This window comes from Narcine bancroftii, chromosome 13 (assembly GCF_036971445.1).
Source record: "Narcine bancroftii isolate sNarBan1 chromosome 13, sNarBan1.hap1, whole genome shotgun sequence".
NCBI classification, from domain to species: Eukaryota; Metazoa; Chordata; class Chondrichthyes; order Torpediniformes; family Narcinidae; genus Narcine; species Narcine bancroftii.
Genome location: NC_091481.1, coordinates 18,186,032 through 18,204,341, shown reverse-complemented (window position 1 = coordinate 18,204,341; position 18,310 = coordinate 18,186,032). Strand labels below are relative to the sequence as shown.

General features: G+C 41.8%; 1 protein-coding gene across 1 annotated transcript; it reads left to right on the top strand.

Annotated features, from left to right (window-relative positions):
* Nucleotides 1-564: 564 nt before the first annotated feature.
* Nucleotides 565-17,064, top strand: selenoo1 (selenoprotein O1). Its single transcript, XM_069908841.1, has 9 exons — nt 565-1,141; nt 6,213-6,416; nt 6,511-6,691; nt 7,856-7,986; nt 9,983-10,263; nt 11,550-11,706; nt 12,820-13,005; nt 13,932-14,088; nt 15,168-17,064. Exons 1-9 carry the CDS (start codon nt 651-653, stop codon nt 15,348-15,350), a joined length of 1,971 nt encoding a protein of 656 aa, XP_069764942.1. The 5' UTR covers nt 565-650; the 3' UTR covers nt 15,351-17,064.
* Nucleotides 17,065-18,310: the final 1,246 nt, after the last annotated feature.

Genomic DNA, 18,310 nt, shown 5'->3' with positions numbered 1-18,310 from the left:
CGGTCTGGAAGTGCGGAGCTGTAATGAGCTCCGGTGGCTGGGGGGCGCTGTCGCGGGCGGACTGGAAGTGCGGGGCTATAATGAGCTACGGGAGCTCGGTGGGGGGCGCTGTCGCGGGCGGTCTGGAAGTGCGGAGCTGTAATGAGCTCCGGTGGCTGGGGGGCGCTGTCGCGGGGAACTGGAAGTGCGGGGCTGTAATGAGCTCCGGGCGCTTGGAGGCGCCGTCGCGGGCGGTCTGGCAGTGCGGGGCTGTAATGAACTCCAGGCGCTGGTGGTCGCTGTCGCGGGCGGTCTGGAAGTGCGGGGCTGTAATGAGCTCCGGGCGCCTCGGGGGCGTTATCGCGGGCGGATTAGAAGTGCGGGGCTGTAATGAACTCCGGGCGCTTGGGGGCGCTGTCGCGGGCGGTCTGGCAAGGGGCTGTAATGAGCTACGGGCGCTCGGTTGGGGGCGCAGTCGTGGGCGTACTGGAAGTGCAGGGCTGTAATGAACCCCGGGCGCGTAAGGGCGCTGTCGCGGGCGGTCTGGAAGTGCGGAGCTGTAATGAGCTCCGGTGGCTGGGGGGCGCTGTCGCGGGCGGACTGAAAGTGTGGGGCTATAATGAGCTACGGGAGCTCGGTGGGGGGCGCTGTCGCGGGCGCTCCTGCAACGGATGGCCGCGGTGTTCCTCCGCCGCGCCGTGAGCACAGCCCGCGGTTGGGGCAGCAGCAGCAGGAGCCTCCTGATCATGGGCACGACGGACGATGGCGGCGTGACGAGCCTGCGCTTCGACAACCTGGCGCTGCGCTCGCTGCCCGTCGACGCCAGCGGCGAGCCCGGCAGCCGCCAGGTGCCCGGCGCCTGCTTCTCGCTGGTGCGGCCGGCGCCGGTCGAGGCGCCCCGACTGGTGGCCCGCTCGCCCTCGGCCCTCGGCCTCCTGGGCCTGGGCCAGGCGCAGGGGCAGGAGTTGGCCGAGTGCTTCAGTGGGAACCGGGTGCCGGGCGGCTCGCAGCCCGCCGCTCACTGCTACTGCGGCCACCAGTTCGGCTCGTTCGCCGGGCAGCTGGGCGACGGCGCTGCCATCTACCTGGGCGAGGTGCTCAACGCCGAGGGCCAGCGCTGGGAGCTGCAGATCAAAGGAGCCGGACCCACTCCCTATTCCAGGTCAGAGCCGCCGGCCAGATCCGGGAGTTGGGGGTCCATCTGCCACCTCTTTACCCCTTCTCCTAGTCTCTCTCTCTCTGTCAATTCAGTAGCACAAAGTCCTTGAATCCAAATCATTTCTACACAATATAATGTTACCAGCCCAGAGGACCCGTAAACTCAGCAACAATAGATAGTCACCAAGATAAATGGTTACTTAAAAGTTGCTTTAAACATGAAAACACTTTAACTTCACTAATCTAACTTAACTCCCTGCTAATTCTAAGCGCACGGGTGTGTGAGTTCAGAAAAGTTCTTCGGTTCTCAGTCCAAGCTCACTTCTCATTCCTCCCAAGCTCCCTGGTTGCAGGGCGCAGGATTTAACATTTACCAATCTTCGCCAGGCTTTGGTGCTTGAAAGGTAACCGCTCAGGAAGGTAGGTTCTTGTCGGTTTTCAGAGAGATTTGTTCTTCCAGGACCGTCCACAACTGATTCCTTCTGATCAGCCACTTCAGGTTCCAGGGTTTTAGCAACCCCGAAGCAGGTGAAGCGTTTCACCACGACCTGGGCAGCTTTCAAGCAGTGGCCATTTAGTTGCCAAGCAATGAGCCTCTGAGAATGGAACCATTCATCCGTGATATCTCACAGATCCCCAATTATCAACATTGACCAACACCGCCAATGCTCTGGCTACAGCAGCAGGATGGAGTCTGAATATCTTGCAGCCAGATTCGCCCCGAGTCTCCAAGGCCCTTCCATCTGTAAGTCATAAGCAAGATGGAATACTTTCTATTTCTTTCTGTGATTAGCTGCAAAGCACTCAAAAGTTCAACAACCAGGGCTGCTTGGTTGATTCTCCATTTATCACTGAAACATTCATACAAATATGCTCCAAAAGCTCTTCCCACATTGGCCCACCACTTTCAGGTTTCTGTCACTCTTCCTTCATTGCTGCATCTAAACACAGGATCACCTCCCCAGCATCATGCTGGAAGTGCCTTCATCAGGAAGACTACAGTGTTTATGAAAGTCGCTCAGCACCATTACCCAGAAGATGTTTGGATGGGCAATGTTCAAGATGCCCATGACCTAAAAAGGGAATTAATTTTAAAAAAAATCAATGATCCCATCGCTTATTTGGACTTGGTGCATTCACCTTGTGCCCTCTTTCAGTTCCTGTTACTGCACTGGCCACAACCTGGTAGCTATATACCTGGAGTGAAACATGAAAGTCTGCACATGCTGGATTCCAGTAAAAACACAGAAGTGCTGAAGGAACTCAGCAGGTCTCGCAGAATCCATAGAAGGTAAAGATATATTCGGTACCCAACGTTTTGGGTCTGAGCCCTTGAAGGGCTGAAGTATGAAACGTCAGCTCTATATATTTTTACCTCCTATGATCACTACACGTTCTGCTGAGTTCCTCCAGCATTACTGTGTTTTTTACTGAGATCACAACATATGCAGACTTTACATATATGAACTGTTTTTGCTGATTTATATTTGCTTGTTTAAGGAGCTGTAGAATTCTGAACAAGCTCCTGCCTCTTTTCCTATTATATATATATATATATATATATATTCAATTAATATAAAATGCATAGAAGTGGGACCTGTTCTTACAGGACTGTTTGCACCTGAACTGGAGGGGAACTAGCATCCTTGCGGGTAGGTTTGCTAGCGCTGCTTTGGTGGGAGGTTTAAACTAGATTGGCAGGGGAATGGATACAAGAGTGTTAGAGCAGATAGCGAGGTGGAGGAGGATAAAGGTCATGCGAGGAATTCATGTTTCGACAGAAATCAAAAGTTGTATATAATAGAAATGTTTTCAGGGGTATTTATTTCAATGCAAGGAATATTGTTGGAAAGGCAGATGATCTTAGGGCGTGGATTGGCACTTGGGATTGCAACATTATTGCTATTAGAGGGGCAGAACTGGCAGCTCAATGTTCCAGGGTTCCGTTGTTTCAGATGTGATAGAGGGGGAGGAATGGCATTGCTCGTCAGGGAAAATACCACAGCTGTGCTTAGATAGGACAGCCCAGAGGGCTCATCTACAGAGGTCATATGGGTGGAGCTGAGGAACGGGAAAGGTGTGACCACACTGATAGGGTTGTATTATAGACCGCCCAATAGTCAGAGAGAATAGGAGGAGCTCATCTGCAGAGAGGAAGCAGACCGATGTAAGAAACAGAAAGTCATGACAGTTGGAGATTTTAACTTTTCACACATTGACTGGGACTCCCATACTGTAAAAGGGCTGGACGGCTTGGAATTTGTCAAGTTTATTCAGGAAAGTTTTCTAAATCAATATATAGAGGTACCAAGAGAGGATGCAATACTTGATCTCCTATTAGGGAACCAGGCAGGTCAGGTGACAGAAGTAGGTGTAGGCCAGTGGTTCTCAACCTTTTTCTTTCCACTTACATACCACCTTAAGTATTCCCTATGCCATCGGTGCTCTGTGATCAATAAGGGATAGCTTAAGGTGGGATGTAGGTGGGAAGAAAAAGTTTGAAAACCACTGTTTTATTCGTACCTCATTGACTTGTTATGTGCACGGTTTCAAAACTCCAAAGGAAATGGACCAATGACAATTTTTCTCAAGCAAAATATTTCATTAACAATTGGGTCTAGAGCAGTGGTTCTCAACCTTCCCTTCTCACTCACATCTCACCTTAAGCAATCCCTTACTAATCACAGATCACTTATGCCATAGAGATTATTTAAAGTGATATGTGAATGGAAAGAAAAAGGTTGAGAACCACTGGATAGGCAAACATTTTGGGTCCAGTGACCATAATGTCATTAGTTTCAAGTTAATTATGGATAAGGATAGGTCTGATCCTTGAGTTGAGATTCTAAATTGGGGAAATGAGAAAAGATTTAGGAAGAATGGATTGGGATAAGTTGTTTTCTGGTAAGGATGTGTTCAGTAGGTGGAAGGCCTTCAAAGGCAAAAATTTGAGAGAGCAGATTTTGCATGTTCCTGTCAGGTTTAAAGGCAAAGATAATGGGCATAGGAACCTTGGTTTTCAAGGGGAAAGAGAAAGAGAGAGGTATGTAGCAAATATAGGCAACAAGGAGCAAATGAGGTACTAGAAGAGAATAGAAAATGTTAGAAAATACTTAAGGAAATCAGGAAGGCAAAAAGAAGACATGAGGTTGCTGTGGTAGATAATGTGAAGGTAAATCCGAAGGGTTTCTACGAGTCTGTTAAGAGTAAAAGGATGGTAATGGCCAAAATTGGTTCCCTAGAAGATCAGAGTGGTTGTCTATGTGTGGAGCCTAACGAGATGATTCCCCATTTTAAATGATTTTTTTGCATCAGTATTTAATCAGGAAACTGGCATAGTGTACAAGGAAGGAAGGGAAACGAGCGTTAGTGGCATGGAACGTATAAAGAGGAGGAGGCGAATAAAGGTAGATGAATCCCATGGGCCTGACATGATTGTCCCTCGGACCTTGAGGGAGACTAGTGTAGAAATTGCAGGGGCCCTAGCAAAAATATTTCATATTTCCTTAGGCACGGTGGAGGTGCCAGACAATTGGCGGATATCTTATGTTGTTCCATTGTTTAAAAAAGGCTCCCAAAGTAAACCAGGAAATTACAGGCCAGTGATCCAGATGTCAGTAGTGGGTAAATTATTGGAGGGTGTTCTGAGAGAAAGGATATACAAGTATTTAGACAGCTGATATGGTGATAGTCAGCATAGCTTTGAGTTCATAGGTTGTGTTTTTTTTTGGAGGTTAACAAGAAAGCACGTAGATGTTGTCTTCTTGGACTTTAGTAAGGCCTTTGACAAGGACCCACATGGGAAGTTAGTTCAGACACTTGGTATCCATGGAGAGATTGTAAAATGGATTTGAAATTGCCTGAATGGGAGAAGACAGATAGTGGTAGTGCGTGACTGCTTCTCAGACTGGAGGCCTGTGATTAGAGGTGTGCCTCAGGGATTGGTGCTGGGACCTTTGTTGTTTGTTGTCTATATCAGTGGGATGAATATGTGAGAAATTGGTTCAGTAAGTTTGCTGATGACACTAAGATTGGAGGCGTCGTGGACAGAGGGATCTGGACCAGCTGGAAAAATGGGCCAGATGGAATTTAATGCAGACAAGTGTGCGATGTTGCATTTTGGAAGGACAAACCAAAGTAGGGCATACATAGTAAATGGTAGGACACTGTGGAGTGCGGTGGAATAAAGGGATCTGGGAATTCAGAAACTTAATTCCCTGAAAGTGGCATCGTAGGTAGAGAAAGGTTGTAAAGAAAGCTTTTGGCATCTAGGCCTTTATAAATCAAAGCATTGAGGAAAGGAATTGGGATATTATGGTGAGGATGTATGAGACATTAGTGAGGCTAAATTAGAGGGATTGTGTGCAGTTCAGGTTGCCAAACTCCAGGAAGGATATCAGTAAGATCGAAAGAGTGCGGAGAAGATTTACTAGGATGTTGCCTGATCTTCAGCACTTTGAGTTACAGGGAAAGGTTAAAAAGGGTTGGACTTTGAGGGGATGTTTGATAGAGATGTACAAAATTATAAGGGGAATAAACAGTAAATGCAAGTAGGCTATTTCCTACTTGAGAGATAAATACGAGAGGACTTAGCTTTAGGGTGAAAGGTTTAGGGGGAAACATTAGGGCGACCTTCAATCAGAGAGTGGTGGGAGTTTGGAATGATCTTCCAGCTGAATTGATGAATCTGGGCTCACCCTTAAGTTTTAAGAATAAATTGGATAGATACATGGATGGGAGAGGTCTGGAGTGTTATGGTATAGGTGCAGGTCATTGAGACTAGAGGAATGATATCTCAGCACAGACTAGAAAGGCTGAATGGCCTGTTTTCTGTGCTGTAGTTATGTGCTATGCTCCTCTGTTCTTAACATAAAATTGATTTATGATGCATCCTTTGATGCTTGCTTTAATTCTTTTTGATTTTGCTTTGTGAAATATTAGTGAGAAGTATATTATGCATTGATTATCTATTTAAATGCAACCATACTTTAGGTTTCTATTGTGGTTTGTAACACGGTCTTCAATACATTTGTGCAGTTTATAATATGTCTTGTCTTCAATTTTATTTTCAACAGGCAATCAGATGGTCGTAAAGTTCTTCGCTCCAGTATCAGAGAATTTCTCTGTAGTGAGGCCATGTATCATCTTGGGATACCAACAACACGAGGGGGAACTTGTGTAACATCTGCTTCTAAAGTCATTAGGGATGTATTCTACGATGGGCATCCTAAAGATGAAAGATGCACCATTGTTCTTCGTATTGCTCCTACATTCCTTCGGTATTTCCATTTTTCATGTCATCTGTATGAATTTCCAAACGTATGTTTTATTTTTCATTCACTATTCATTATTTACCTTGTTGAATTAAATTAGATTTGGATCTTTTGAGATCTTTAAACCCATGGATGAGCACACAGGTCGAAAGGGACCTAGTTCTGATAGAAATGATATTCGAATACAAATGCTTGACTATGTCATTGGGACATTCTATCCAGAAATTCAATATGCCCACCCTGAGAACAAGGAACAGCGGAATGCTGCTTTCTTCAGAGAGGTAAGAATTTGTCAGTTTTTGGTTATGCCCTCCCTTGTTATCATTTCCGTTCCAATGAAGTTTTAGGTTTGCTTGACAATTTTGTCTTTTGAAGTTGTTACTGTGGGGGGGAAAAAATGTTCATTTTAATGCATATTTCAAATCTGAAATATAGCTTGGCAGAAAGGTTCCAAATTGGATTTCTGGTCATGTTACTGGATGCCATTCAAAACTGTGTCAGTATTAACAAAATTCTCATGCCAATTTTCTCTGATACAAAGAAGCATTTCCTGGCATTTTGTGTAATACTTCCATGTTCATCAAAATTGAGCATAAATAAGTAATCAATTTTCTGAAACTTGTGTACTCAAAATGTAAGTACTAAATCAAATAATGAACTTCATAATACAGCTGTGAAAGGCTTTGTGCCCTGCAACTGATCTTTTTATGAGATGGGTGGATGCAGGAATATAGCAAGGATGGGGTCTAGAATTGAGAAAGGAATCAGGATATGGAATGGGGCATGTAGGAATGAAAGGACAGTAAGTATATTCATTCAGAGAGCAGTGTACCTGTGAAAATGTGTACCACAGAAAGAGTGGAGGCTAAGTGAACCATATCAGCGAAGTCCCAGCACTTTCCCGCGGCAAGTATAAATTCCAAACCTTGACAGCAAAGTCTTGATGCTCCCCTGTGACGACTGTAAAATCGGAACCTTAACAGTAAAGTCTTAACGCTCCTGTGGCAAGTTTAAAATCCAAACCTTAGCGCTCCCGCACAGGGTCCATCTGCCCAATTCTACTGCCAACGGCTCTGTACAGGCTTTAAATGGCCTATTAAAGGAGCCAACAGTAGTTATCTTAATATATATAAATCAAATTTAAACCTTTACTGGTAAAGGACTGTTGGGGCAGTAAGAATTGTAATTTTTATATAGCGAGTATAAATCAAAACCTACATCTGTGATGGAAATTCGGGGGTCATCTTTTACATGAGTCGTCTTGTCTGCCGGCATAGTACATTGAAGGAGATAGCATTTGTGTGTCAAAATAAAAATGTTCTTTTGGAGACTGGGAAGGTGGTATTTCAATTGAGAATTGGGCCCAATGTTGTGAAATAATGGAGCAGGCTCAAAGGCCTGAATGGCCTGCTACTGTTCCTATTCTTCTGTTTCTAACCTTACAGGTAACCAAGAGGACAGCCAGACTGGTTGCTGAATGGCAGTGTGTTGGTTTTTGTCATGGTGTACTAAACACAGACAATATGAGTATTGTAGGACTCACCATCGACTATGGCCCTTTTGGCTTTATGGACAGGTATTCAGATTTTGAAGAATAATTTATCATTTTTGTGGTGGTAATTTTATCCATGTAGATCGTGCTCTTCAGTGTAACGAGGGGTGAAACACGAAAGTCTGCAGACAATGTGATTGTAGTAAAAACAGAAATGGTGGAGGAACTCACCAGGTTATGCGGTGTTCATAAAGGGTAAAAATATATTCCTGATGTTTCAGGCCTGAGCTCTTCCTCAAAGTATCATAACCTTAGTTTTTTATATATATATCTATATATATATAGATATATATATCTATATATATATTATGGCTAGTCCTCGTAGTCGAGGATGATGGCTTTCGTTCTGTTTTTCCACAGAGCGAAGACGCCTGTGTGTGTGTATTTGTTTAACGTGTTCTTGATGTTGCAACCAACTAATTCCAAAAGCATGTAAACTACGATGATTAGAGCTGAGGCATTACCCCCTATAGATGGGATGCGACCTGCTGAGTTCCTACAACGTTTTTGTTTTTACTTTCAATAGCCGCTTTCAGGTGGAATAGCTGGGAGGATGCGGCTCTGGAGCCGGCTGCGGGTGTGTGAGAAGCGACATTCAGGTGGCAGCACTGAAGGCGCTGTTCTGGCACCTGGAAGGTCCGCAGCGGGCAGAGGGGCGCGGAGCAAACGCCGACTCCTGTCAACTGTGGCCGTAGTCCTACCCGCTTTCAGGGGCCATGGGGGAGCGCTTGGAAGCGAAGAATAAATGCTCCTCGGGTCAGGGTTCTCCGCTTTCAGGTGGCCTCCTAACAGCCGCATTCGGGTATTTTAGGCGGCTTTACGTTGGGGTATTCTGGCCGCCTGAAAGTGGCTAATGTAACAAGCTGATTTTTCTGCATTTTGTCTTATGGCTGGGATCTGTGTGATGGTAACTTTCCATCCTAGCAATTAACTCTTTTTATGTTTGAGGTCTTTATTGGAGATGTTACGAAATACATTCTTGATGTAACGATAATCAGTGCCAGGGTGCCAATTTTAGACCACAACTCTTAATTTGTGCTAATTAATAAATAACTAATCATGAAAAAGAAACAACTTTTGCTAGATTACAGTATTTAATACATTTGTTAAGATTTGTTATGAAAAGCCTCTTGCATTATATCATTCATTTTATGAGAATTGTTCTTCAATTCACTGAATGTGCATGGGTTATGCGGCTTATGTTAATACTTAACTGAAATGAAGTGGTAAGTCTGAGTTTCCATTTGGTCCATCGTGTCTGCTCTGCCATTCAAACCATAGCTGATGTATTATATGGAAATTATTCAGTTCTGCTTGTCTGTTGATTCTTTCAAAGGAACTTATCTAATGCTGCAGTGACTATCTGCCTTCTAAACTTTTTTTTGCCATCTTAAATAGGGGCAAGTTTTCATTATTTACTTTATCCCTAACATTTCATTAACTTGAAGATTTCTAAAGGGCCGTCTGTAAACCATCTTGCTTCTGGTGAAAATCATCTAATTATTTGTGGTACCTTCCTTAATGCTTCATTGGGAGTAGGGAAACTCAAATCCTGGTGATTTTGGGCCCCTTGACTCAGCACGAAATTGTGAAGTTGCTCTGTGACAATGACTGGAACATTGTAAATAAGGAGAAGTTCTCTGCGGTTTGGGACTGATGCACCTTCTAGTATAAGAGAAGGAATTTTACTCAGTCTCACTATATTAGATCTAGGAGTACTTGGTATCTTTTCTAAGCAAAAGTACTCTTAAGCATTATGGGTCATTTCACTAGGATCAAGGCACTGGGAGATGAAAAATTAATATTTAATTTTGTTTAATTACATTGTATACTTTTTACTTTAAGAGAATAAAATTGTCTTGGGATTATGGCTGCGTACCAGTCATACATCAAAGGTTTTATGCATGAATTACTCCTAAACAAGGTCATGGATAACCAAATTCAGCTATCTATTTGTACTGCTTCAATTACGTGAGCCATGTTTAATATAAAGACACATTTCTTCCTCCAACTATTCAAGGTTTGATCCGGATTATGTGTGTAATGCTTCTGATAACAGAGGCCGCTATGCTTATAATCGTCAACCTGAAATATGCAAGTGGAACTTGGGCAAACTGGCAGAAGTCTTGGTTCCTGAGTTGCCCCTGGAAATGGGTCAGGCTATCATTGAAGAGGAATTTAATACAGAGTTTGACCAGCACTTCCTGAAAAAGATGAGAAAGAAATTGGGACTACTTAGACATGAGGAGGCAGAAGATGAAGAGTTAGTTTCTGATCTGTTGCATGTTTTCCATTTAACAGGTTTGTCAGATCATTTTATGTTACCTTTAGATTTTAACACCTCAAAGCTTTTAACCAAGATTATTTACTAACTGTTAATTCTTTTCCTTTTCTAACCATTCCTTTAAAAGGTTTGCCACCATACTCTGTACATTTTTCTTTACCGTCTCCTCAAAGGAGGAAGAAAAATCATGAAAGAGGGTGGGGGAAAGGATTAAAAAGGGCCATCCTTGTGAGCCGGAGGCATATCCAAAATGCCAATATTCAGCTATGTGCGTGCATAATACTCATAGATTAAATGTAACTGGGGTTTCTATCACATTGTGGAGTTTGAGTTCACTACCAGAAAAAAGAAAGTTGTCCTCAAAGGTTTTTATCTTTTGCTTTCTGTGCCATGGACCTCTCTTTTTTAACTCTAGTTGCATCTAAATGTGATTTTAAGTTAATAGAATGGCCTTTCTCACTGAAGAATCCTTACACGGTTTGTGGGAAGGAATAAGTACAAATGATGTGCTTTGTGGAATAAATATTGAAATGCGCAAATACAGGTACACGATCCTTTATCCGGACATCTAAAATCCAGAAAACTCCAAAATCCAGCAAGTGGGGACTGACGGTTGGGGGAGGCGGCCGAGGGAGCGGCAGTCGGGGGAAATGTCTGGCGGCCGAGAGAGCGGCGGTCGGGGGAGATGTCTGGCGGCCGAGGGACCAGCAGTCGAGGGAGGCGGCCGAGGGACCGGCGGTCGGGGAGGCGGTCGGGGGAGGCGGCCGAGGGGCGGGCGGTCGGGGGAGGCGGCCGTTAGGGGAGACTGCAAGGCGACTGGAAGGGGGTGGGGTGGATAGGCAACACAATTTGAGTGGGCTTTCCGAAATCCGGAAAAATCTGAAATTCGGAACACACTGTCCCCCAAGAGTTCTGGTTAAAGGATTGTGTACCTGTACCAAAACGTCCTCACAAAATGATTTTAAATCCACTGTATTTTAAAATACTTGTCCATAAGTACGGTAAATTAGAATTCAATTCCGTAGAATTGGATTTTTGGGGCCAAGTTGTAGAATATTTTTAAAACTTGCTTCTCTTTATCATAAACAACGCTTGTAGATATTTTGTAAAGAAGTGGAAGAGTGCTAAATCACCACCAGTCACTTGTGGAAATCCCAAAGTTACCTTGACTTTCGCAGTATAATGATGGTACTGGCATTTTTGGTGCAATTGCAACAACCCTATTGCCCTATCTGTGCAGTGATTGCAAATGAAATGAGTTAGTGCTCGCACCTTTTTAATAACATCTCTTTGTTTCATTCAGGTGCAGATTTTACGAACTGCTTTCGTTTACTTCGTGATTTTCCAATTCCTGGATCAGACATCTCCTTCACTTTGGCAGAATTTCTTGAAAAACTGACTGACCAATGTGCATCACTGGAGGAGCTGAAATTAGCTTTTACACCAAATATGGATCCACGGTAAGAAAGTGTACAAGTTTTTACCTATTATGTCATAAAGTTGGAAGGTTCCATTTGACCAACTTATGTTCCATTTTGCAGAGATGATTTATTGTCTGTTCTTTTGATTTTCTCAGTGTTTTTTTTAAAAAAACAAGTGATTGTTAGCTTGTAAAAGTACCTGATTAATTGTATCTGTGCACTGAACTAAAAAACTGCAGATGTATCAAATCTGAAACCAAAATAGAAACAGCCACAAACACTCAGCTGGTCATGCAGTAGTGACAGTGAGAGAAAACAAGTTGGTTAGCAGCAGTTGACTTTGCATGACCTGGCTCTAGCATAAATGAGAAAGGTTACACGTTGAAAAGTGTTGTAAATGGGAGATGAGGTGCTGTTCCCCCAAGCTATGGTGTTTTGCATTTGGTCATGATTCAGTCTCCCCCACATTGGAAAAACCAGATGCAGTGAATGCTTAACTAAATAGAATTGTTGAGTCCACAAGAGTGACCCTGACTTTACTGTCCTTCTTTCCTCATCTTCCATCACACTCCCTCTCTGAACTCTCTCTTTGGCCTCTTAAACTATTCCACTGATGCCCACCTTAAAATCAAGGAACTCTGAACCTTCCAACTAGACCCGGTGCAGGCAACTCCAGGGTAGCTGATAGAAGGCATCCACCTCTGACATTAACAAATCTTGGTTTTTTTTTGTCTCTGCAACCTGATCCACTGGTAGTTTCAGTATTCTTTTGTTTCACTTGAACAACCATCACTTTATTTTCTCTTCAGCTCTCAGGACTGAAAATAATTATGTGGCCAGGACAACCTGTCATTACCCTACATATTCTCTCTCCTCCCTGCTCTCTCTGTAAATTAGAACACACTAGTTTTCTCATTTTTCTGATGAACAATTCTTGACCTGAAAGGTATTTCCTCCAATGCTAACCTGCTGAATGTTGTTTTAGTTCAGCACACTATTGACGCTACCAATTGACGCTGTTCTGCTCCAGGCACAGTCATTTGTCTGCGTTTAAAGGTGCTTGCATTTTTGAAAGTTGTAGCATACTTTTTGTGAGTCGGTTTTAGTTGTTCATGACTCCTCGTGGACCTTGTGTCCTGGTTATCCACACAGGCAGCTGACCATGTTGCTGGCCCTATCTCAATCCAATCCGCAGCTCTTTGAACTGATTGGAAACAAAGGAGGGATTGTGAAGGAACTGGATCGCATAGAGCGCTTCGCCGAGCTGCAGAAGATGACAACAGAAGAACAACAAACCAAAATCAAGAAAGCATGGACAGACTGGCTACAAAAATACAAGTGAGATGATGCAGCAGAAAAAATCTAAAGTTGAAATAAATGTCATAAAACCATTGAACACTTCCCCTCTCTCTCTCAGACAGTCTGCCTGGACCCTCACCTCCCCCTGGGTCTGTCCGGACCCTCACCTCACCTTCATATAGTCGGTCTGGACCATCACCCCCCCCCCAAGTCTGCCGGGACCCTCACCCACCCCCTCAGATAGTCTGTCTGGACCCTCACCTCCCCCTCAGACAGTCTGTCTGGACCCTCATCTCCCCTTCAGACAGTGGGTCTGGATACCCACTTCCCTCTAAGACAGTCTGCCTGGACCCTCGCTTCCCCTTAGAAATGGGTCTGGGCCCCTCACCCCCCCCCCCCCCGATTGTTTGTTGGACCTTCATCTCCCTCGCAGACAGTGGGTCTGGACCCTCACACCTCCCTCTTGGTGAAAAAATGTTTATTCAACTCTTATTCCCAGTAGTGTTTGGTCTTTTGGACCAGGAAAATGGATCTTTCTTATTTACTCAAACTCTCTCCTTTGATTTTGTACATCTCAGTTAAATTTCAGGATATTCTTATGAGTGAGTCATAGTTTGTTTTCCTTGCAGTTCTGGGGTTCTGTATGAATCTGTACAGATAATAGGAGCTGCTAAATGTTTAAGTTCAAATTGTATTGCATATTTAAATACAAAAAATATTTTAAAAATTATGTTTCAGGTTTAAATTCTTTGAAAAGTTTTTCACAATGTTCAAGCCATATTGATTTTTTAAAATATTAATTATTTGGTATAACGCATCTCAGCTAATAACACAAGTTCCTATTTTGAAATGCATTGGGAAGAGTAAGATTTGGCCCTGGTATTTACGAGCCTTTATCATCTTTGAGCTTTCATGGTGCTTTATCTGAAAAGATGTGGATAAACTCGTTTTTGTTCCCCTTTCAGATTTCGTTTGGAGAATGAAGCGGAAGGTGTTGATGATGTTTCCGAATTAAACACCAAACGTTTGGATGTGATGAATGCCAATAACCCAAAGTTTATCCTGAGAAATTACATTGCACAAAATGCAATAGCTGCAGCAGAGGATGGGGACTTCTCAGAGGTGGGTACCTTTCACTAACTTGATGTCAAAATTTAATAGTAATCCCTCTGGAGATTAGTCCTTGAGGATAAAGGTTGCACAGTAATGCCTCCAATAAAGAAAACCATTCCAATTCACTCAGAAATTATGGTTCAAGATCTTTTGTAAATGCAGCCCATACCCATTGTTGCGTTCATTGATAATGATAAAGCATTGAAAATTAATTATTCCTCGCAAATAAAATAGCTTTATTGAAAGCATCTCTCAATACCATAATCTAAAATATTTGCAACACACATTTCAAGTCAATATCTAGGTTTTGAAATTAAGAATAATTTTCTCTTTACTCTTCCGGCGATGGCATATGATGTTAAATCTCTGAGATTTGTGTGAAACTGCTCTAAAATGAGGTGGAGAATGAAAATATTTACCACTGAAAATATTGAATCCTCTGTCTCTGAAATTAGCTCAAATTCTCAGTTCAAACACGTTCAAAGATTAAAGAAAGATTGCACAGGTTATTTATATCAACAGAAATGTGCTTCAGCTTTCAATTAAATTGTCTTGAATAATTTATTATGGTGTCAATAAACAATCTTTAATTCTGAAAATACTTTAATGATAACTAGTATAGTAAAAGTCCCAAAATCCAGACTGTTTGGGGATTGGTCCAGATTTTCCGAATTCTTGGACAGTACTTTTAAAATTCAAATTTGTGGAAAATAAAGAGATGAACAGGTAAGTTTTGATTGTTTATTAACAAAACAATTTTCCATATAAAATACAATGTACCAAAAAAAAATTTGTTCATTTCCACAACTTTTGTGCCTCTGTGGCACTCACGCACGCACAAAAGCTCGCTAAATTTTAAAAGGTTGGGAGTTTTCGAAGTTCGGATTCTTGGATGGTCTGGATTTCTGGGATCCGGATTTTTGGACTTTTACTGCAAGTGGGTGGTTGAGTGTTAAATGTCGATGGCAAAAAAAAAATTTACTGATCAACGCCCAGAGTTTAAAATTTTGTGGAAATTGTAGATGTAGTTAGCAAATTTCACTTTGAGCTATTTTTATAATGCTCAAAGATCTATCATATTCCTTTAGGTTAGACGAGTTCTAAAACTTCTCGAGCATCCATATAGTGAGGATCCTTGTGTGGAAGAATCAGTCCAAGAATCAACAGTGGAGGTTACAGCTTCTTGTGATCTATCAAGCAACAAGAGAATACCTTACCACAGCAAGCCACCAGACTGGGCTGGGAAACTTTTGGTTACCTGATCTTCATAAACACCTTGTTTTGGCTTCTGGCAACATTTCAACAGTTTGGGATGGACTATTAAACTGTGGTTTTCTTTACAGATGGAGAAGCCAAAACAAGGTAAATAAGAGAGTGCCACATTTTCATCACGACAGATGTAAAATGGAGATTTTATCACAAGAAGCAGTACCAAATGGTTTAGAAGTCCTTATTACCTCAGAGATATTTTTAAGATTGTTGGAGTGAAATATTGATTGTTATTATACACTAAGTGACAGAAGAGACTACAGATGCTGGAATCTAGAAGCTAGAGGCACTCTATGGGTCTGGCAGCATCCAATGACAGAAATCCACAGTCAGCATTTTAGTTAGGACCCTTTTCCATTTGTCCCCATGGCTGCTGACTGGCCCACAGCTTCACATTGTTTGGTTGTTATGCAAGCAAATAATTAGTATGGAATCATCTTGGAAACAGGCCCTGTTGTCTGAGCCAGGCGCGATTAACTATTTAGAGTTATCTTTTTTTTCTGGCACTCGGTAATAGCCTTCTAGTATTTGGTATTTCAGATACTCATCTGCAGTGTTTTTCAATATGGTCAGAATATCTGCCTCCTACAGGATACTCTTTCTTTTGCCACTGAAGCAAAGGGCAAGTATTGAACAGGTTGACTCACTATTGAAATAAAACTCAATTTTTATGTTTATAAAAATAGGTGATGTTTTAGCTGAGGATTAAATACTTGTCGAATTTACAGAAACTAACTCTGTGCGGAGAAAAGTGGCTGACGCTCATAAGAAAACAGGTGGTCAGTAAGTCAGAGATGTCAAGTAATTGAAAACAGAACATTAATACCATTTGAAACCACTGCTGAATAACTCCAAAGAATGATTTTCCCATAAATAAGTTCGAAAGACAATAATTTTATTCGGCTTAAGGCCGCTATATTTCATACATTTTCATTGTATTCAGTTGCTTCAATTAGTTCAGTCATGAAATTACTTTGTCTAAATGAGGGTGTAGAATGACAGATTGAGACAAAGGTACTGCTTTGATTGAAATGGAAGTTCTCCAGATAAAATTCTGTCATCATGAACACAAAAGTATCAACTCTTGACGCTTTGAGCTATTTTTGTAAGATGTGAAAATGTTGTACTCTTAAAATGCTCAACATTTTACAAAATGTTAATGCACAAATAAGTTTTTTTTTCCTTGCTTGATCATTTGCTTCCCTGAGGAATTTATTTTTTTCTGAGTACAGTAGACATGACTTAAGGCACCATTTTAGTTGTAAATTATTAAATTTGGTTGAGGCTTTTTTTTAATTTTATGCATATTGTTTTGCAGTGTAGCAATAAATAAATAATTGACAGGAAAATTAAATGATATGCACCTTACGAGGTCTCTGAAGAAACCAATCAATCACATTTTACTGCGATCACTTGAATAAGTAGAAGTGGTATTTCAGAAAATGCATTGTTGCTTCAATATTGCATCATTTGTTTCTGGATCAATATCTGATTCCATAACGTTGTACCAAGAAGAGCCAGCATTAAGTTTGGCAAACACTAATGTAGATTATGGATACTGCATTCTATTGATTTTATGTACAAAGTTTACAAACAAAATATCCTGGTAAAAGGTACCTTTCAGAATTGTAAATAATGTTCAGATAACGCCTGTATTGTAATAAAATGTTCTGAAAGTGGTTCACAGGAACTCTATTAAACAAGTTTGACGATGAACATCTAAGATAATTTTTTGACAGAAGCACAAGCTCACTCAAAAAGCTAGGCTCTAAGAATTGCCCTAGAACACCCATGTCCCCCTTAGGGACTCTGCTCAACGTTTAGGAGCCCCCAAGAAAACAAGGTTTTTAGTTAAATGTGCTGTGGCTCCCAGAGTTGAGAATGGCTGATTTAAGGTCAAATTAGGAAGGCAATTCCAGGGAAAAGAATGTAGCAGTGAGCGATGAAATTGTAGCACAAAGGATTATCGGGTGAGGGGATTGTATAAATGGGTTTAATAACAGTAAGATCAATTTAAATCAAGACGTACCTTAACCTGTAACTAGTGGATGCCTGGGAGCACAGGAGGATACGCACTTGGGAAGACATGAATTCAGAGAAATGCAATAGCTATTGTTGAAATCAAGGATCTGGAGGATGCAATATAGGGGCCAGCAAGGAGAATGTTGGAATCAGTACAAAGGAGTAACAGTGTGTTTCCTGAAGGCAAGTGCTCATTGAAGGCAGATGATAAATAACCTTGAGAAAAGACTCAAAATTGAAGTGTAAATTAATGAAGCAGTGACCAGGATATTCAATTAGAGAAAAATGCTACTCCATTTCTGGATGTGAAGTGAGCTGAATTAACAAACGTGAGTGGATGTGGTCACTGGATACATGGAACCTGACATTTTGTGATGCTGCCAAGCTTGAAGATGACAAAAGGACACCAAAGAATAGTGCATAAATTGAAGAAGCCTCTGCAAAACATTCTTTGGATTCATTTCCTTGGTTTGCAACAGGACCAGGTGAGTAGTGGTTACACCTCGGTCACAATGTACAAGATATGAAGGAACTGTGATGTGAAACCATTAATACCTGCTAAAAAGTTGGATAATTCGTACTTAAAAGGGTGGAGGGTGTGGAAGATAAGTGTCATGGACAATGTGAGATCAGAGGGCATGGAGAGAAGTGATACTGAAAGGTAGAACAAGTTCTGGTTAAGAGTATTTTTTTTTTAAAAACAAGGGTTCTATTAATTAGTATATTGAGCGTCAACAAATGATCCATTTAATCAGTTATTCTTCGGAGTGTTTGAGTTTGTTAATTTCCTGGGGTTTTTTTTTCCTTTTTTGGTTTTATTATACTTTTTGAGAATGAAGAGTTCAGGGATCCAAAATTAACCAGTGACTAAATAATTAGTCCTTCCCCTGTTTTTTTTAACAGGCCATAATTCCTGCAACGTGCACCTCAGTGCTTGCAC